This window comes from Dromaius novaehollandiae, chromosome 4 (genome assembly GCF_036370855.1).
Source record: "Dromaius novaehollandiae isolate bDroNov1 chromosome 4, bDroNov1.hap1, whole genome shotgun sequence".
In the NCBI taxonomy this organism is placed as follows: Eukaryota; Metazoa; Chordata; class Aves; order Casuariiformes; family Dromaiidae; genus Dromaius; species Dromaius novaehollandiae.
This window is the reverse complement of record NC_088101.1, coordinates 87,763,186-87,783,237: the sequence shown is the minus strand read 5'-3', so window position 1 is coordinate 87,783,237 and position 20,052 is coordinate 87,763,186. Positions and strand designations below refer to the sequence as shown.

The 20,052-nt window shown below is 70.8% G+C and overlaps 1 protein-coding gene and 1 long non-coding RNA gene across 3 annotated transcripts; one reads left to right on the top strand and one right to left on the bottom strand.

Annotated features, from left to right (window-relative positions):
• Positions 1–2,452: 2,452 nt before the first annotated feature.
• On the bottom strand, positions 2,453–9,080 carry LOC112995195 (RING finger protein 145-like). Its single transcript, XM_026120037.2, has 10 exons — positions 8,463–9,080; positions 7,788–7,896; positions 7,433–7,524; positions 6,821–7,056; positions 6,072–6,247; positions 5,670–5,810; positions 5,044–5,226; positions 4,272–4,419; positions 3,611–3,967; positions 2,453–3,267 (listed from the first exon to the last, which is right to left on the bottom strand). Exons 1-10 carry the CDS (start codon positions 8,626–8,628, stop codon positions 2,743–2,745), a joined length of 2,133 nt encoding a protein of 710 aa, XP_025975822.2. The 5' UTR covers positions 8,629–9,080; the 3' UTR covers positions 2,453–2,742.
• An 8,945-nt stretch (positions 9,081–18,025) lies between these two features.
• Positions 18,026–19,824, top strand: LOC135328411 (uncharacterized). Of its 2 annotated transcripts, XR_010389246.1 has the most exons (4): positions 18,026–18,114; positions 19,071–19,222; positions 19,344–19,456; positions 19,581–19,824. It is a non-coding gene; the product is annotated as an uncharacterized LOC135328411 (long non-coding RNA). The 2 variants fall into 2 exon arrangements; XR_010389245.1 differs by lacking the exon at positions 18,026–18,114 and having other exon boundaries at positions 19,019–19,222.
• The last annotated feature ends 228 nt before the right edge of the window (positions 19,825–20,052 follow it).

The window sequence follows — 20,052 nt, the reverse complement described above, 5'->3', positions numbered from 1 at the left end:
CCGGGAGAGGAGAGAGCCCGGTCCTGGGAAGCGGGCCAGGAGAGCGATGCTCTTGCCCTGTGCACCCAGTGCAACGGCTCTGCGCTTCGCCGCTAAGAGCTGTTGCGAGGAGAGCGAGCAGCGAGGGCTGCCCCTCCTTCCCCCCGGGAGCTGCTTCTCCACGGAGGCTGAGCCGCCGGCCCCCGCCTGCGCTGCGCCCGGCCCGGGCTTCCCGGCCTGGCCTCGGACCTGCCTCGTCACTGCGGGCTTGCGAGGGGAGCCCCACGCTGCGTCTGGCCCGGATCCGGCCCGGCCGTGCCGCTCGGCATCCCGGCTCCTCGTTGGGATGTCGTCACTCACATGCACCTCGTTATCCCGCTCCGGTCCCGGCTTGCCCTCTCGAGCGGAGCAGCCAGCCCTCGCTGCACCCTGACACCGCCGGGGCCGTGCCATTCCCTGCAGAGACTGGGCTGTCCATCCAGCTGTGCACCCATCCAGCCCAGCACCCATCCAGCTGTGCACCCATCCAGCTGTGCACCCATCCTGCCCAGCATCTGTCTATCTATGCACCCATCCATTCCAGCGTCCATCCTTCCATGCACCCGTCCAGCCCAGCATCCACCCAGCCGCACACCCACCCAGCCCAGCGTCCGGGTGTCACCGGCGTCACCGGCTCCTCCCCCCCTGCCCCGGTCCCTCTGCGGCTGCCCCGGCCGCGGGGGGCTCCCGGAGGGCTCAGCCTGGGGTGACCCAGCGCAGGGCCTGGCTCGGCTGAGCAGGGGGATGGCACGGAGCCGTGACACGGGGAGGGGACGTGGGGTCCCGGGGAGGCTGCCGGGGGTGACGGGGGCACCCCAGGGCGTCGCTCCCACTCGGGAAGCGGGCGCCCGCCGCTCCCGCTTCCAGGCAGCATTAGCCGGCTCGGCCGGCCCCGGGGGACGGCGCGTTTCCCCGCCTGGGCTCGGCCCCCGGGGAGCTTCGCTCTCCAGCCCGGCTCCGTCGCGGAGCTAATGGGGCCTTAATGGAAGGCGGCGCGGCGGAGAGACGGGGGGAGGCAGGGGGGGCCATGGGGCTGCGCCGGGGGGCCGAGGAGCCTGGGGGGACCCAGCACCCCGGCGTGCAAACACCTGCAGCGGCGAGGCGCGAGGCAAGTGCACTGGCTGGGGGGGCTGCCCTGCTGCAAGCCCTGCTGCAGCCCCTCGCCCGGCCGGGCAGCTCCGCGGGGGGATCCAGCCCGGCGCAGGGGGGCTGGCGCAGGGGGTCGAGGCTGGGCCGGGCGTTGGAGGCCGGGAGCGGGAGGAGGGGGGTCTCGCCCGCCTCTCCCCGGATGGTTTTATCGACGGGCTGCTCCCCGCCTCCCGCTAATGGGTTGCGCAGTGCCCCGCTGGGACACCGCCATCGCCTCCGCTCGGGTAAGTGCCGGGGTGGGGCAGAGCCGGAAGGGGAGCGAGTCCATTTACCGCCTCCCCCGGGCCCCCGGGGACCCCCCGCCTCCCCTTCCCCGCCGACACTGGGCAGCAAAGGTGTTTCCAGAAGCCCGGAGCGGGCCCGGCTGCATGCAAGCCCTGGCGCGCTCCCCTTGCAGGCGGGCGCATGCCTCGAATCCCGCCTGCAAATCCCGAATTCCCGGGGGCAACCTGGACCCCGGCTCTGCCCTGGGTCTCCCTGCTCCAAGCAGGCAACGGAGCCATGTGGCCCGTCCCTGGGCCGGGCTCAGGAGAGGCGCAGGCAAAGGGGACCCTCGCCCGGCTCGGGGTGCCCAGGCCCGGCCACCCCGCGCCAAGGCCGCCCGCCGTGCACCGTCCGTGCCATCTAGCGGGGGAAGGCAGGAAGGCAGCCGGCCCCCCCGCTTTGCACCCACCCCTGGGGGGCCAGGGCTGCGCCAGGTGGGGTACGGCCCCCACCCCGGGACCCCCATCCCAGCTGTGACCCCGCGCGAGGGAAGCGCAGCCGTGCGGCACCGCGGGGCTTGGACAGCTGGGCCCCCCGGCTGCGCCGGCGCTGCACGGGGAGGGGGCTGCAGAGACCTGACCCCACGTCCTGCCCCTCTGCAGGGTCTTCGCAGGGTGCAAGCAAGCAGCTGCTGCCCCCAGCCCCGCTTTCCGTGGGGTAGGGCCGAGGGGGCTCAGCCCAGCAACGAGACATGTCCCACATGTGCCACCGCTGCCCAGGGTCTGCAGGGGACCTGGGGGCTGACAGCAGACCCAGGGAGCTGCCGGCGGTTTACCTGCATCCCATGGGGATGTGCGGGGCAGAGGTGCTGCTGCAAGGCTGCCAGCGCTCACCAGCCTGCACCAGGGCCAACCGCGGCCCCGGGGGCCGGGACGAGCCCCCTCGAGCAGCCGGGGCGCCCCTGCCCACCCCCTTCGCAACGCCCAAGCCTCGAAAGCAAAGGCCAGGCAGCTCCGGCGCCGGCGGCACCCCAGCTCGCCCGCCACCGCTGCTCAGACTCCGCTCGAGCGCAGCCAGCGGCGACTTTATTTCCTGCTTTATTGCGAAAATAGTCTGTTGCTGGGGGTGCTGGTCCGGGCACGAAGCACGGGCAGCGCCTCGCTTGGTCCAGGCCCCGCTCGCGGCTGGGGCTTTCCAGCGGGGCAACGCTGCCGGCGCCGGCAGCTCTCCCCCCGGGGTCCCACGCCGCTCGCTCGGCCGGGCCAGGAGGGCCCCGCAGCCCCCGGGGCAAGGGGAGCAGCTTCCCGGGGTCTTGCAGGGGGGAAGCGCCCAGCAGTTTGCGATGGGAGGGCTGGGGCGAGAGCCGGTGTGCTAGGAGGGGCCGCGGCCGCTGTGGGGGCCCCCGCTGTCCCCCACGTCCAGCCGGGGGCTGGCCAAAGGCTTGGGGCTGGCAGCGGCGGGCGCTGGCTGCTGCGTGTCCTGGGGTCCGGGGGTCTCTGCCCCGCAGGGCTCCGGGAAGGCGCCCGATCCTGGGTCCTGCCCGGCGGAGACGTCCGGCTGAGCAGCCCCGGGGCCCGGGGAAGCCCGGCTCCCACCCTGGAGCAGGCTCTCCCGGCCGGGCAGTGCTCCCGGGGGCAGCCCTTCGTCCCAGGGCTGAGCCGGCATCCGCGCGCTCTGCTCCGGCTGGCCGGGGCTCGCAGCCGCTCCGCCATCCACCTCGTCCTCGCGGGCCGGCGCCGGCTCCGCCGTGTCCCCGACGCCCGGCTCTCCCTCGGCCGCCGCGGGCTGGACCTGCTGGTGACACATGGGGCAGGTGTCCTGCACGTAGAGCCACTTGCGGAGGCAGGTGCCGTGGAAGAAGTGGCTGCAGGGGGTGATGACGGCCACCTGCATGTCCTGCGGGCAGAGAGAGGACGTGGTCACCGAGATGCTTGCCGAGGTGCAGCGCTGGGACAGATACCCGCGCCCCAGGGCTGGGCTCGGAGATGTCACCCATGTGGGAACGGGTGACACATCTCCGGGGCTGCAGGAAAGCTGGGCTTGGAGCGAGGCATGGAAGGGAGATGGGGACTGGGCCAGAGCTCATGGCACTCAGGAGGAGACTTCCCAAAAGGCAAACAACGACCTTGCCCCATCCTCACAGGGGCACAACGGGGTCTCCCAGCTCCGGCAGGGAAGGGGGAGCAGCCGCTTGGGGGGCAGCCGGGCCCCGGCGAGGAGAGCCCCGGGGCGGGCTCACCTGGAAGCAGATGGCACACACGTCGTTGTGGTCCCGCAGCTGCCCGCGCGTGGCCCGGGGCAGGGAGTTGATCTTCTTGGCCGCCTCGCGGCGGAGCAGGAAGCTCTTCCAGCCCGACTGGGCGCGCAGCCAGACGTTGAAGTAGGAGTGGATGATGATGACGGAGGCGCCCATCCAGCTCCACTCGCCGAAGAGGGACTCCCAGGTGCCGTAGCCCACGACGCACACGGCCACCAGGAACTCCAGCACCCGGCTCACCGCGTTCACGTAGTAGATGATCTCGTCCATGCGCTCCAGCGGCGTGTCCTGGCACAGCTCCACCATGAAGAGCGCGTAGATGAAGAGCGTGCCCATCACCTGGCAGACAGCGGGGACAGCGCGTGGGTGCTGGCAGCCGGACCGCACGCCGCGACCCAGCGCCCCGTCCCCGCGTGCAGCAGCCAGGCAATGCCCAGGGAACGGGGAGGCCCCGGCTCTGCCCGCGCCCTCTCGCTGGTGCGGGGGGCTCCTGGGGCCATGGGTGGGGGACGTATTCCAACAGAGGACAAGGGACAGGCAGGCGCTACAGGGCCAGGACGGGGGGGAGTGAGACCATTCTGGGAGGCCGAGCAAGGCGCCTCTGCGACAGCGACGGACGCCTGGGGCTGGGGCTCCCCCGTACCTGCAGAGAGGTGAGCATGCAGCTGGAGACCAGGATCAGCAGCCAGAAATCCAGGTGGAAGAAGTGCGCGATCTTGTAGGCCATGAAGCAAGGGAAAACCAGCAAGAAGAGGCACATGCTGACACCGCGGAAATGCTTCCAAGGGCTCCTAGGGAAGGTGCAGGTCAGCAACGTGGTGCCGCCCCAGGCCTGCCGGCAGGACCCACACCCCCAGCCACCGCCCCCGGGACCGTGTCCTCCAGGACCCGTCCTCCAGCACCGCATCTGCCCAAGAGCCAGCAGAGAGGATCCAGGAGGAGCTGGAGGGCCAGGGAGCAGCTGTGCAGGCCACCAGCCCCGGCCAGGCCTCCTGAAGCAGGACTGGGTGCAGAGGCTGGTGCTGGGCAAAAGGAAATAAAGGGAGGCTCAAGGGCCCAGCCAGCTGGGACGTGCCCGGTCCTCAGTCCCAGCTCCAGGGACACCACGGTGCCCAGCTCCGGCAGGCTGGGGGAACGGGGCAGCGCTCCCAAGTCCGGAGAGACCCTGGCCAGGAGACGGGGGCATCCTGGCTGTATCTGGGATCACGGTACCCAGTTTGGTTCTTTGAGGAAGAGAGGACAACCCTGAGTCGGGTAAGAAACCACAGCGCTGGTCTGCCGATCCTCCTCCCAGCTCCCACGCGGCAACTGCGCACCGCTGGCAGGGCTGCGCCTGGGGGCCGAGCCAGGCAGCGGGTGCAGGACGGGGCCAGATCCTGCTGCTCTTCCCAAGAACTGGGAGAAGAGGCAAGTACCTGTTGCGGGAGGCCCCCAGCGCCAGCACGATGGGGTCAGCTATCTCGATCATGGACTGCAGCGTGGAGGTCACCACGATGAAGAGGATGATGCTGAGGAGGAAGGTCCGCTGGAGGATCTGCAGGTCGAGCAGCCCCGTCTGCAGCGCCAGCAGCAGCAGCGTCACCCCCTCCGTCACCCCCCTGCAAGAAGCGGGGCGTGAGGCCAGGCTGCGAGCGCACACATGGCACCGCGCGCAGCCTGGGGCACAGCCGGGATCGGGGGGCCCTGGACCCCCGCGGGCTCGCCGGCCAGCCCTGCTGCCTTTCGCGTGGCACAGGGGTCCATTCCCACCCGCAGGGCAGCTTCCCACCGTCCCACGCTCTCCGGCACAGGGCTCCGGTGTGCAAGTTGTCAAGGACAAGGAACATCTCTGGCTGCCCAGCGCCGCAGAGACGTGCCAGCTACCCCCAGCTCCCCGTGTGCCCCCCGTGTGGGGCTCAGAGCCGGACCCACCGCAGGGCTTGGACAGGGCACATCCCTGTTGCCTCCCGTCGGAGGCGGGCAGTGCCGGGAGACCCGCTCCGGCGCCCGCCCCGGTGCCGAGCCGCCGGGATGCCGAGCCGCAGCCCGCGGCAGGGCTCACCTGTGCATGACGTTGCCGTTCTGGAAGGCGCCGTAGCCCAGCAGGTAAAACTTGCAGAGGTTCAGCACGCCCAGGGCGAGGTAGGAGACGGTGAAGGTGAGGCCGATGAGGGAGTAAGGCGTGCTGCAGCACTCGGCCACGCTGCAACAGAGCCCGCGGTGAGCGCAGACACCGACCAAGGGTCTGCCGGGGCCGGGCAACTGCCCAGCGGTGCCGCAGCACAAACCAGGCGAGGGGGAACGCTGGGGCCTCCCCAAAGCCCCCTGGGCTGCAGTCCCTCTTCTTCCTCCAAGGTAGAGGAAGGCAAAGCTCACGGAGCTCCTGCCAGCAGCTGTGCCCCAGGCGTACCCGGGGAGAGGTCCCGCCGTGCGCCCCGGCTGCAGCGCGGCCCCGCGCTCCTACCTGCTGAGGAGGACGAAGAGCAGGCCCTGCTGGGCGAGGGGGCTGCCGGGGGAGGCCAGGAAGGAGGAGAGCCGCAGGGAGAAGAGCACCAGCCAGAAGACGAGGAAGAGGAGCGGGATGGCCAGCTGGCTCCAGAGTGACACCCCCAGGGCCACCAGCCTGTACACCTCCAGCGCCTGCGGGGAAGGGCCGTCAGCGGGGCCGGAGCTGAGAACCGCCAGCACTCAGGACATGCTGGGCCGCACCCGGCCCCCGACGCTGGCACAAAACGGCCTCCCCTCCCTACGAGCAGCGGGGCAGCGAGCAGAGGCTGCCCGCAGCAGTCGGGACCTCCTGCAGCCCTCGCGCTGGTCGGCTCCCTCCCAGCCGTGCCGGGACCGCGGAGGTGGGCTGGGAGCCCTGCAGAGTCCCAGCTGCTCCCAGCAGAGCTCCTGGCCACCTCCGGCTCTGGAGAGGCCACGAGGCAGCAGCGTGGCTCCAAACCTTCCCACGTGCAAGGAGAGAGGGGGGCAAAGAGACCCCATGCCTGTCCCCGCGAGGGGACAACTGGGAGCGAACGCTGCATCGAGCTGGTTTCCCCTGAGCTAGACCCTCCCCTCACCCGGAGGCCGCGTCCGCACCGGCGCTGCACCCGTCTCCCACCGCTGAGCCAGGGGCTCCTCCGCCCCGAGGGGCAGCTGAGTTTCGGCGAGGCCGAGGTCTCGCCCCGGCCCCCCGAAGCCGGCCCCGGAGGGCGCAGCCCTACGCACCTGCGCCAGCTCCCTGCAGGCCACGGCAGCCAGCTGGAAGGGCACGAGGATGTGGGAGCTGACGACGTAGAGCACCTCCACCACGGTGAGGACGGTGGCGAAGGTGTTGACCACGGGCAGCACGTGGAGGGGGAAGCCGCAGAGCCGGGCCAGCAAGGGGAGCAGCGGGGCACAGAAGAGCCACACTTGCTTGGTCCTCATGAGGAGCGAGCAGAGGGCACACACGGACACCTGGCCTGCGGGGGACAGAGGAGATGGCCTGGGCACGCGGGGAGGACGCGAGCCCTCCCCGCACCGCACTGGCTTTCCCCCCAGAGCCGGCTTGCACCAGCCCCCTGGGAACCTCGGCACCAGGTCCAGGAAGACAACCAGCTCCTGGACACCCAGCAGTGAGCTGCCAGCTGAGCTCGGAGCAAACCCCGGCTCAGCCGCTGCTCCCGAGCAGCTTGGGGCAGAGGAAGACACCGTGGGGGCAACCCCAGACTAGTGCACGGAGCAAACCTCTGCCCTGCCCCAGCTCCGCGGCCTTTCCCCATTCCCCAGTCCCAGCGGCCTGCCGGCCCTCCCCTGTCCCCGGGGGGGGGCTGGGGGCTTTCGCCTGCCCCGTCTCACCTGCGAGCGCGGTGACGAAGCGGCTGAGCGCGAGGGGGTCCTCGTACATGGCGCCCTGGAACTCGTACTCCAGCTCACGGTGGATGTAGTCCCTGCGCGGAGAGAGGCTCAGCGCCCGGCCCACCTCCCCGGCACCCGAAAGCGGCTCTGGGCAGCCCGGCAAAGGGCGGACGTCGGCACCCCGCTGCAGAGAGCCTCGCCGTGGTCCTCCTCCCATCACCACTGGGGAAGCAGGGGACCACGGGGATCTCCCGTCCTGCCCCCAAGCGCATGTCCCCACTGCAGGCTGCCGCCCCGGCGCAGAGCGGACCCCCCCGTGCAAGCCGCCAGCCCCCGGCTGCCCCGCGGGGCTCACCTGGCCGTCTGGTGCCCCACGGAGAGCAGCAGCACGGTGAGGAGGTAGAGGTAGAGCTTCACCAGGGACCGCACCGGCAGCGTCAGCACCACCACGCACAGCACGTGGCCTGGGCGGGAAGGAGAGCAAGGTGAGACAGGGCGCCGAGCCCCCAGCCCCACCGAGCCCCCAGCCCGAGCCTCTCCCTGCGGGAAGAACCCCTCACAGGGCAGGAGGAGCAGAGAAGCGGCCTCTTTTCCCCCGCGTGCCGTGGCAGGTTGGGCAGGGAACAGCCTGCCGCCGGGCAGCTCCCACCACGACGAGCCACGGAGGAGCTACGCGGGGACGGGGGCTCCAGGCCGCACCCCAGCGCGTCTCCCACCTTGCAACCACCCTTCTCCCGCGGTGCCAGAGGGACCGGCCGACGGGGCGGCACCGGGGACGTTCGCTCGGATAACGGCTGCAATGTCACCCACAAAACCAGCACCCGTCCCGAAGCAGCCCGACGCAGGCGCTCGGCACGGCGGGCAAAAAAGCCGGCAAACCACGCGGCAACGGCAGCCTCTGGGCGCCGGGGGGACGGACGCGGAGCAAAGGCACCCCAGGGGCGACGGGGCGGCGAGGAACGGCCTGCTACAGCGCCGAGCGCGTCCCAGGCGCCTCCGGGGGGGCTCGCCGCCCGCCGCGGCCCCTCACCCAGGCAGTAGGCGCCCCAGAGGGCGCGGGGCCGCAGGAAGGCGTCCCCGTGCTTGGGCCGCAGCAGCTCGCCCAGGGCCGCCACGTCCCAGCGGTAGAGCAGGTCCAGCAGCGCCAGCCCCGGCACCCGCAGCGCCACGTTGGCCACCGCCTCCAGCCGCGACATGGCCCCGGCGGGGCCCCGTCCTGCGCCGCGCTGGGGGGGCCCCGTGCCCCCGCTCCGGTGGGGGGCGAGGGGGGCCGGGGCTGGGTCTCCTCTTCGCGGGGACCAAGAGGCCCCGGTGCCGGGCCCCTCTCTAGGTGGGGGGGGGGTCCCTCGCCCCGGGACCCCCGCCGGCGGGGACAGGGGGGTCCCCGGCCCCCTCCCTGCGGGGGGAGCCTTGCCCCGGGCCCCCTCTTTGGGGGAGCACAGGGGGGTCCCCGTGTGCGCGGTCCCCTCCCCAGGGGGACACGGGGTCCCCGCGTCCCGGGCCCCCCCCCGGCGGCGCCCGGCAGGTGGGTGCGTCCCCGCCGGGGCGGGCCCCGCTCCCGTCCCGTCCCGCTCCCGTCCCGGTCCCTCCGGCACTTTCGCTTTCTCCCGCCACGCCCCTACGCCGAGTCACGTGACCGGCGCGTCGCAGACAGGTCTTGCGCGACGGCGCGACTGGCCCTGACGCCGCGGACGCCATCTTAGAGCAGGGCAGAGAGACTCCCCCTCTCCTCCCCCTTGTTTGGGCCGCCATCTTGAATAAGGGCAGTGGGCTGGGGACGGAAGGGCGGGCGGCCATCTTGGAAAGGGCGCGGTTCTCCTGGGTGACGTCACGGAGCGCCCCCCGCCCAGCCGGCGCATCAGCCATCTTGGGTGCGGGCAGGCGCCGTGGGGGAAGCTGCGGCCGCCATTTTGGATAGGGGAACGGTGGTTGGGGGCGCTGCGGGGACGGGGGGCGGGTCGGGGTCCCCTGCGGTGCTGGGGGTCTTCAGTGGGGCCAGGCTGTGTTTGCCACCCCCTTTCTCACGCCCCACGGCTTGACATGCCGGAGATGGGCATCCACGGCCTGGGGCTGCACCTCGTCCCAGCCGGGCCTGGGTCCCAGTCCACATCCAGGTCCTGGCCTAGAGCCTGCTCCTCGGCGGGGCGGGGGTCGTCCCTGACCCTTTGAGGTCAGCGGGGATCGGGAGAGGGTCCCCTGGGGCTGGCTGAGATCCTTTGGGATCAGCCGGAGCCCTCCAGGATCAACTGAGGTTCCTCTGGGACCAGGTGGGATGGGGAGCAGGGTCCTCTGGGACCAGATCAGGTTGTCTGGGGCCCTCAGGGACCATCCGGGGTCCTTTGGGAGCACCTGGCATTGCCCGGGATCCTTGGGGGTCAATAGGGATCCTTTAGGGTCAGCCGGGATGGGCTGGGATGTGTTGGGATGGGCTGGAGTCTGCTGGGATCCACCAGGATGGGCTGAGGAAGGCCGGCGTCCCCTGTGCTGTCCCCTGCCTCACCCAGGCCTTGTCCGGGGCAGACCTTGCTCAGGGCTTTGGTCCCCTGCCTGGCATCAGTGCCCCCAGGAGCACGTGGGATTCGGGGGGGTGGCAATGCCCGCCAGGACCGCACGCCATTCTGGGGGGCAGCGGATGCTCCTGGAGCCGTCACAGCTGCAGCATCCAGCCGACGGCACCTGGGGACGGGAGACCCCCCGGCACAGACAGGCAGGGCCGCAGTCACGCTCGCTCCCTGCAGCCGCCGTGCAGGGGCTGCCAGCATGTTTGGGGGGCTGAGCCCTCCCCTGCCCCCCCCGCCCGTGTTTGTGGGGGGCTGTCAGCAGACGAATCACTGTGTCCCAGGGAGATGAATCCCGGGACGAGAGGGCTCAGGGCTGGCCGCCCTGCTGCCGGCCGGGGGCCAGGGTACCTGCAGGCGGGTTTCGGAGATGCTCTGCCCCCAGGCAGGTCCCCGTCTGCGTGTGCCCCCTCTGAGCCCCCGGCATCTGGCCCGTCCCTGGCTGTCCCTGCCCTGGCATCTCCCTACAGAGACCTTGGACTGCTCTGGCACATGGGTGTCTCCCAGGCAGGGGCTGGTGCACGGGGAGCTGCCGTGGGGGCTTTGACAGCTTGAACAAAGCGTAAGAAATCAAGGTGGGAGCTGAAAGCGCCCCGGGGTCCTGGCTGGTGACAGCGCGTGAGTTGCTGCCGCCATGGCGCGGGGATGTCCTGGGTCAGCCCTGGCCTGTGTGCTGTCACTGTCCCGGCTGCGGGGAGCCCGTGCGCGCAATGGGGCTGCTCTGCTTCATGCACCAAGGCTGAGGCTGAGCTGGAAGATGGCGAGGTACCCGGCTCTTCCAGGCAGCATCGCTGGCCCCAGGAGTGCTGCAATCAGGCGTCTCCAGCGGTGTGATTAAACTGGGATGACAGGCAATTAAACTTGGGTTAGTGGGGTCCTCATTAACGCACCAGTGGTGTGGGGAAGGAGGGGGAGATGCTGTTCCCCCGCTCTGCAGGCAGATCGCAGCCGAGCCGGGCTCTTTGCGCAGGGGGCTCCGAGGCACGGTACGAAGCCGAGCCCTGCCTCGGTGGCAAAGGCCCTGGCTGGGACACGGGACGCTGCAGCACGAGCCCTCATGTCCTCCCTGCCACGGGCTGCAGCGGGCTGGGGGCTGCGCATCTCCATCCCCAGCCCTGCAGGGAGCCGGGAGCGGAGAGCCACAGCTGGGGACACAGACCCATGGTGGCCTGTGGCCACCCTGCCACCCCTGCCAGGTGCAGGGGGACATGGGACAGCCCCACTCTGCTGGCCTGGCTCCTCCCGGTCGGGCTGCACAAGCGGCAAGGGCCCGTTCCCGCTCGGCACGGCTCTGGGACCGCAGACACGAGCTCAGCGCCAGCCTGGTGCCTTCTGCCCTGCGCCGTTGTAGGCAGCTGTTTTCACTTCTTTGTGGTAGAAACCCACAGGACTCACTCCGGTGCATTGCTGGGAGCAAGAAAAAATATATGTTCAAAAAATAAAGGGATGTGGGCAGAAAGGTCCCATGCTAGCCCTGGGGAGTGCTGCTGGGCTTCGCAGGCGGCACTTCGCAGCCAGTGGGCACTTGTGGCTGTCACAGCTCGGGCTGCAAATTCCTGGTCCCAAAGACGAGGGATCCTCCCGGCCCTAATTGCCTGCCGCTGGCATGGCAGGCCGGGCTCGCTCGCCCCTGTGATTTGCTCTGAGATGCGAAGAGGAGAGGCTGGTGCCAGTTTACAGAGCATCGTTGCTACCTGTGCATTGAAGCGCACTTAAACACACCGGCAAACCCTGCAAAACTGGAGAAGTGTCTTTGCATTCGTGACCGAGCACCAATGGCCAAAACAGCTTAGAAGATTTGCAAAGCTCTCCGGCCCCAGCGCTGCGACGGGCTGTGATGGGGGGACCAGAGAAGTGCGTGGTACAGCACCGTGATGGAGGAGACCAGCCAGAGCCGCCCTCAGTGCCTGGCACTGTTGTAAGCTCCCCGGACACTCAGCCCGTGCCTCAGTTTCCCCATCGGTGCGGCTCCTGCCTCCCTGGGGCTGTAGGGCCTGGCTCTGCTGGGGACTGCGGACGAGCCAGGGCTGGGAGTGCCCGTGGAAAGCGTGCGCCGGGTCTGGCTCTACTGGGAACCTTTTGATGGTCACAGACACACAGAGCTGTCACCGATCTGCACGAGGGAGGTATGTCAGGGTGCTGCCACTGCCGGAGGGTCCTGCTCCGTCCAGGACACTCGGCTTCTCCAGGGTTCGTTCGTGACCAGCCACCAAGTGTCCCCGGTGCTGCTGAGCATCGCCTGGCTTCGCCACGCCGTGCCCAGGACCGAGCCCGGCCAGAGAGGACAAGTCCCATCGGGCACACGGCTGCTCCGACGGGCACGCGGCCGGACAGCCACACAGGCAGACTGACGGACACGCAGACGGACTGGACTGATGGGCACAGGGACAAGCTGACAGATACGTGGATGGGCCAACAGGCGCATGGACAGTCCGGTGGGCATACGGATGCACAGGCCGGCGGCACACGGACACACCGACGGGCACATGGACGGACTGACGGCACACGGACGGACCGATGGGCGCTCCCGGTGCTGCGGCTCTGGGGGCCCCGTCCCGCGGAGCGGGGCGCACGGCAGCCCGGACCGGACCGGCCCCGCCACCCCCCCGGTCGCTCCGCCGCCGGTCGCCGCCGCCCCGTCCCGCAGCACCCTGGACAGCGGCGGGGGAGGGCGGGGAGGCGGGGCGGCCCCGGTGCCCCCCCCCCCCCCCCCAAGTTCTCCGGTGCCTCCGTCCCCTGCGCTCCCCGGTGCCCCCGGTCGCTCCATCCCGGCGCCGGCATCCCGAGCGCTTCCCGGTCCCTGCATCCCGGTGCCGGCATCCCGAGCGATCCCCGGTGCCCGCGGCCCGGGCGGTCTCCCCGTGCGCCCCGTCGGCGCTCAGGGGCCGCCCTGGTGCTCCCAGGGCACCGGGTCGCTCTCCTCGCCGCCCGCCGCCCCGTCCCGTCCCGCGGAGCCCCTCGGCGGAGGCGGCCGGCAGAACCCCGGGGCTGAGCGAGCCGTTCCCCGTCCCCGCCGCCTGTATGGCCGCCGGCCCCGACGGGGCGGCCCCACCGCCGCTGCTGCTGCTGCTGCCCGCCGCTGCTTCCCGGGGCCCGCGGTGCCGGACCCCCGGGGAACCCCACACCCGGGACCCCCCGCACTGCCAGATCCCTAAGCACCCGGGAAATCCTGCTTCCCGGGACCCCCACACCGCCAGACCCCAGTGCCACCACAGAAACCCCCGCCCCGGGACCCCCACACCGCCAGACCCCCAGGAAAACCTGCTTCCTGGCACCCCTGCACACCTCAGGGAAAGCTGCACCTCCGGTCCCCGCACTCCTGGGCCCCTGTGCCTGGAGAAACCCGTGCTCCCGGACCCCCACATCATTGCACCCCCACATCCTGGGATCCCCGTCACCTGGAGCATCCACACGCCGGGACTCCCGCACTGCCGGGCCAGCCGGGCCCCCAGGGAAACCCGTGTCCCGGGACCCCCGTACCCCGGGACCCCTGCACCCCAGGATCCCCCTGTCCCACCATCCCGGCCTTCTGAGACCCCCACGCTGAGGGTCCCACACGCCGGCAGCCCTGCACGCCTCGGCCCCACATCCCCAGGCAGCCACGCTCTGGGACCGCTGCACGCCAGGACCCCCGCGCCCCAGGGCCACCACGGCTCCAGGATCCCGACCCCGGGACACCCGCGCACCGGGCCCCATGCCTGGGGGGCCCTGCAACCCAATTCCCTGCCCCCTCCACGTCCCCATGGCTGCAGGACCCCCATGCCCAGGGACACCCACGCCAGGACCCCAGGACCCTGGAACTGGGGGCTGTGTGTATGCAAAGATGTGTGTGCTCGGGGCGACGGGACGGGGCAAATGCCCCGCTGGGGGTGGCTGCAGGAGGCAAGCATCGGCTGCACTGGGGTCTGCAGGATGTGGCCGGGAGCGCTGCGGGGACCGGGGGGGGCTGCGCCGGGCAGGGGCGGGGGGATTTGCAGGGAAGGGCACCGGCGGGGGCACGGCCGGGCGAACCCCGCAGCACCGAGCAGCAGGACCAGGAGCACAGGGAGAAGGTGCTGCTGAGGCTGCGATCCCGGACGGGCTCCAGCCCAGGGCCTGTTCAGCAAAGGGCTGCTCCTGGGGGCGGGGGGGGGAGCAGGGCCTGGGCAGCGGGCAGTGGCAGGGGCTCGGGGCGCTCAGGGCTTTTCCAGCCGGAACAGGCGCCGGTGCGGGGGCTAATCCTGACCACTCTTCTATTAAGGGCTTGGTTGCAGCTGCTGGCGGTGGCTCGCGGAGCGCAGAGGGCTCGCTGGCACCATGGCAGCCGTGGGCACCTCCGCAGTGGCACCGAGCTGAGCTGAGTCCTGGGGCCCCGCTGGCCTTCCGCCCTGGGTGCATTTAAAAGACTTTGCTCCCGCTCGAGGCCAGGCTCACGCCTGGGTGCCCCGGGGTGCGGAGACCCGCCAGGCACCCGCTGCCCTTGGCTCAGCACCGCGCGTGCAGGGTTGCATCCCGGAGCAGGATCCGGACGGGGACCCGTCCTGCTGCTTTGGAGCGCCGACCCTGTCCCGGCGCAGCTGGGGCTGCCGGGCAGCACCGCGGTGCACGTGCAGGTGTGCACACACACCCCCGTGCAAACGCGCACGGTGCACGTGCAGGCGTGCACACACACCCCTGTGCAAACGCGCACGGGCCTGCACACGCGTGCACACGCGCCCTGCCCCCCGCCCGGCAGCAGGACCCCTCAGGCTGGAGGAGCTCTGGCTGCCGGATCAATCCCAGGGGAAACGCCGCTCAAAAAGGGACGTTGAACGGGCTCTGCAAGGCGCCAGGCTCCGCATTGCCATCAGGAGCCTGCAGAGCTTGGAGCTGGCGGCTGCAGGCCGGGGCACCGTCCAAGCGCTGCGCCGGTGGGAACACTCGGCACGCCCCGCCGCACCGGGGGCTGCTCCCCCCCGGGATCCCGGCGGGAAAGGGGCCAAACCCGCGCTGGGGCAGCGCCTCCGGGCTCGGCGGCAGCTCGCTCCTCCGCCGGCAAGCGCAACCTCTGCGTGTCTGGGGCTATTTCCAGAGCCAGCGTCAGGCACGACCACGGTTTGGGCTGAAAGGGAAAGGACAAAAAAAAAGAAAAACCCCACAACAACAGAAATCCTGCAATAGCTCGTGCGGGTGTTTCCAGAGGGAGGGTGTGATACACCGGGGCGGGGAGGACCCGAGTGCCGGGTGATGCTGAGGGGTCCCGTGGGCAGCTGGACGGGAACCCAGGCGTCCGGCCACGCTGGCTCTGCATGTCCCGGCCTCAGCCCTTCCCTCTGGAAAGCCAGATGGACACGCGTGTTCCCCGCCGGACACGTGTTCCCAGCCAGACACACATGTTCCCAGCTGGACACACGTGCTCCCAGCCAGACGCGCTCAGGACACGACTTTGTGTGACCGTGGCACCCGGCGGGGACTGTGCCACGCGTCACTGCGCCCCGAGAGGAGCCTGTCCTGGGGATTCGTCTTTCCTTGCTCCTAGTGACTGTTCAGCCTGGCTGAGAATATTGCCATTAAATATTGCAATAATAATAATAATAATAATGATAGCGCTTGCTGTTGTTCATAATATTACATTGCCAGCACTATTTCAGGTCTGCCTTCTCTTTTCGTAGATAATAAAGAAGAGGAATATGAGCAATTTGCGGGACAGATTAGGGCTGAATGAATTGTCTCCACGGCTGTTAAAAAGAAATACAGGGTCATTTCTCCTTTTGGCTTTTTGTGAGGTTCCTCTGCACATTTTTAGGTTTGAGGATGGAAACAGAACAGGGCGGGAGCAGAGAGATTGTTTGGACCAGAAATGAAACTGAACTCAGTCTTCCTCAGAAGGTTTTCTTTCCAGTTTCTGGTGCTGGGGTAAAAATTTTGAGCGAAAAGAGCTTTTGCTATAAAATGAACTCACGGGGAGCCTCTGATTTTTTTCCCACTAGAGGAAGCCCCCAAATCCATGCTCAGAGTTGCTGCCCCCCCCCCCCCCCCCCAGCAAGGACGCAACGAAACTGGCCCAGGGGACGGACGGCTCCCGCGCCAGCCCGCGGCCGGGCCCCAGCAATGCTGCCTGCGGTTTCCTGCCCTCCCCTCCGCCCTGTGCCCAGGCCGGTGACAGGAGCCCGGGGCCGGGGCGGCCGGAGGCGCCTGCAGAGCACTCGGCGGAAGCGCGCGGCGGTGGATGTACGGGAACGGGCTGCGGTCTGGCGTGGGCCGGGCGGCGGGCAAGCAGCTCACCGTGGGGCCCGGGATCCTGCCCACGCTGAGGGCTGGGATCCCACTTACACCGGGGACCAGGATCCTGCTCACACCAGGGACTGGGATTGTGCTCACACCAGGGACTGGGATCGTGCTCACACCAGGGACTGGGATCCTACCCATGGCAGGGACCAGGATCCTGCTTATAGTGGGGACTGGGATCCTGCTCACACTGGAGACAGGGACCGTGCTCACATCAGGGACAGGGATCCTGCTCATAGCGGGGGCAGGGATCCTGCTCACACCAGGGATCCTGCTCACATGGGGGACCGGGATCCTGCTCACACTGGGGACAGGGATCCTGCTCACACCGGGGACTGGGATCCTGCTCGTAGAGGGAACAGGGATCCTGCTCACACCTGGGACCAGGATCCTGCTTGCATGGAGGCCCGGGATCTTGCTCACACCATGGACAGGGATCCTGCTGACACCAGGTACTGGGATCCTGCTCACAGTGGGGACCGGGATCCTGCTCACTGGGGAACCAGCATCCTGTTCACACCATGGACGGGGATGCTGCTCATAGCGGGAACAGGGATCATGCTCACACTGGAGACAGGGATCCTGCTCACACTGGGGACAGGGATCCTGCTCACACCATGGACAGGGATCCTGCTCATAGCAGGAACAGGGATCATGCTCACACCATGGACGGGGATCCTGCTCATAGTGGGGACAGGGATCCTGCTCACACGGGGGACCGGGATCCTGCCCCCCCCCCACGCCAAGGGCGCTGGCAGCCAGCCCCTGCCCTCTGTGCCGCACCGCAGCCGGACGAGCAGGGGCCGTGGCGCTGGCGAGGACGCGGGAGCAGGTGCAAGCAGGAGGGCTCCTGTTTGCAAAACACGGTCCTGCCCAGGCCGAGTGCTGGGTTCTGCTGCAATCGTTTCCTGCACCCTTCGGCTGCGTCCCACGGCCCCGGCGCGGGGCCCCCGCCACGCTCTCCCTGCGGCTCCCGGCGCCCGGGCTTCGGCCCCGCACATCTCGTGCGGCTCAGTCCGGTGCGGCACGTGGGGGACGTGATCCCGAGGAACCGCGGTGGCTTCCTTGCCCGGGGGACGAGGGGCTGGGGCGGGGGGACGCCGGGGGGCGGCCAGGCTGGGGCTGGTGGGGCAGCAGGAGCGGATGCAGCCCGGAGCCAGCACGGGGCTCTGCGCCTGAAAGAGCTGCTCCGGGGCCGGGGGAATTCGGGTGAGACACCGCGCGGGACGCCGTCACGGGGGGAATGAGCTGGCATCCCCGAGCCGCCGAAAGCCCCGGCGGCCAAGTTCCCTTTCTGGGTGCTCCCAGGAGCTCTGCCCCCCGCTCGCGGCGGCGCCTGGAGGAAGCAGCGCCCGGGGCTCCGGCATGGCAGCGCAGGGGCCCGACCTTTACGAGACCCTCGACATTAAATACCCGCGCAGCTTCTCCCAGGGTGAGTCCTGCCCACGGCGGGGACGGGGCGGCCGCGAGCCGGGGGGCACCGGGGGCGGCTCTGCCCCGGGCTCGGCGCGGCCCCGCTCAGGCCCCGGCGCTTCTCTCCGCAGCGGCGGCTCCCGGCTCGGCGGCGGCCCCGGGGCGCCGGGCGCTGGGCGCCGCGCTGGCCCTGGGCACCGTCCTGGCTCTGGGCGCCTCGCTGGCGGCCGTCGGCGCCCTCTGTAAGTGCGGCCGGGCCGGGGCGGCGGGGCCGGGGCCGGGGGCGGCGGGGCCGGGGCCGGGGGCGGCGGCGGCGGGAGCCCCGGGCCGAGCCGCGGGGCCGCTCCGAGCCGCCGCCTCTGCCGCCCCCAGACGCGCGGGCCGAGCGGGAGCTGCGGGCGGCGAGAGCCGCCGCCGCCGCCGGGGCCTCCGCGCTGCCCAGCTGCGCCCCCGACGCCGCGCACGGTGAGCGGGGGCCGGGGCGGGAGCGGGACTGGAGCCGGGAATGGGGCCGGGGCCGGGAGCGGGGCCGGGACTGGGATCGGGATCAGAGCCGGGAGAGCGGCTGGGAACGGGAGCGGGGCTGGGAGCGGGGCCGGGAGCGGGAGTGCGAATGGGAGCGAGACTGCGATCGGGAGCGGGAGCAGGAGCGGGGCTGGGATCGGGAGTGGGAACAGGATTGCGGACGGGATCGGAGCCGGGAATGGGGCTGGGAGCGGGATTGGGACCGGGAGTGGGATCAGGATCGGAGCCGGGAGCGGGGCTGGGATCGGAAGCGGGGCCGGGAGCAGGATTGGGAGCGGGGCTGGCAGCGGGAACGGGAGCGGGAGCGGGAGCGGGGCCGGGATCAAGAGCGAGGGGACCGGAGCCGGGAGCGGGATCGAGATCGGGAGCAGAGCTGGGACCGGAATCGGGACCGGGAGCGGGGCCGGGAGCGGGATCGAGATCGAGATCGGGAGCAGAGCCGGGAGCGGGATCGGAGCCGGAATCGGGAGCGGGGCCGGGGCCGGGGCCGCTGGAGGGCGCGTCCCGAGCGGCGGCTGCGGCCTGAGCCCGGCCGCTCTGCGCCCAGGGCCGGGGAGCGGCGGCGCCGCGCCGGGCGGAGCGGGGAGCTGCGGGCAGCGGCTGGGTGAGCGCGGGCGGCCGCGCAGAGCCGCCGCCGGGCCGGGGCGCCCGGGAAGCGGCGGAGCCCGGTGGTGCCGGCGCCCGGCGGCGGCCCGCGGTGTCCCGAGCCCGGCGCCCAGGGGCCGGGCCGGGCCGGGGGGGGCGGCGGGGGGAGAGGGGACCGGAGCGGGCGGGGGGCGGGAGAGGGGCGGTGGGGGGGGTGTCACGATGCGGGGCACCCCGCACCCGCGGGGCAGCCGGGCCCCGGGGCCCCGGTGCAGGATCGGCCCCCGCCTCCGACGGGCCTGTCTCCCCAGGGCAATGGCTGCAGCGGCTCTCCCTCGGCTGGAGGTACCACGACGGGAAGATCTACTATTTTTCCAGCGACCGCAAGCCCTGGCAGGACGCCGAGGACTTCTGCGTGTCGAAGCGATCCCACCTGGCCTCCATCACCAGCGCCGAGGAGCAGGTGGGCGCCTGGGGCAGGGCCCCACCACCCCGGTCCCGCCGGCACCTCCCTGGCCCAGCAGTGCCGGCTGCTCCGGCGATCCGCTGCCTGCAGCGCTCCCATGATCCCACGGCTTTTCTAGGAATACCTGGCCAGGGAGGCAGGGAAGAGATTTTACTGGATCGGCCTCACCGACATAGAGAAAGAAGGCGACTGGCGCTGGGTGGACGGCACCGAGTACAGGCAGAATGTGAGGTGAGTGGGGCCGGGGGGGGCGCGGGGCGGCACAGGGAGCCCCCAGCCCGGCGCCCCGATGGGGTGGTCACAGCGCTGCGGGACGGGAATGGGGCAGAGCCACCTCTGAGCTGCCTCCCCACAGCTTCTGGGCGCCAGGGCAGCCGGACAACACGGACTACGGCCTCAGGGGCAGGGAGGAGTGCGCCCAGATACACCCGGTGGGAGCTGGCCTCTGGAACGACCACAACTGCAACGTCTCCTTCCCCTGGATCTGCAAGAGGCGCCTGGATGAGGCCGGGCCGTGACGGGGCGGTCGGGGCCCAGCGCCCGCTGAGCCCGGCCGTGGGGGGACGAGCGGGGCCGGGGAAGGAGCCAAATACAGAGGCTGCGCCCGGGCCGGTGCCGCGTGTGCTTTGTGGGCGCCCGCTGGGCCCATCCCATCACGTGCGGCTCCGGCGCAGCCCTCCGCTTGCCGGGCCGCCCGTGCTGCTCATGCCGGGCTTATCGGAGATGCTGGAGGGCGATGAAGCAGGGCCCGAGGGGGAGGAAGAGGAGACAGGAAGCTGCAGGGCCTGATAAGGGCAGCGCGGTGCCGGCGCGCAGTGGGCGAGCGA

Coding starts and splice junctions, on each gene's coding strand:
- LOC112995195 (XM_026120037.2), bottom strand. CDS start 8,628: ATGTCGCGGCTGGAGGCGGTGGCCAACGTGGCGCTGCGGGTGCCGGGG. Junction 6,248..6,820: donor CCTGCAGGGAGCTGGCGCAG/GTGCGTAGGGCT, acceptor CCTTCCCCGCAG/GCGCTGGAGGTGTACAGGCT. Junction 5,227..5,669: donor AACGGCAACGTCATGCACAG/GTGAGCCCTGCC, acceptor CGCTTCTTGCAG/GGGGGTGACGGAGGGGGTGA.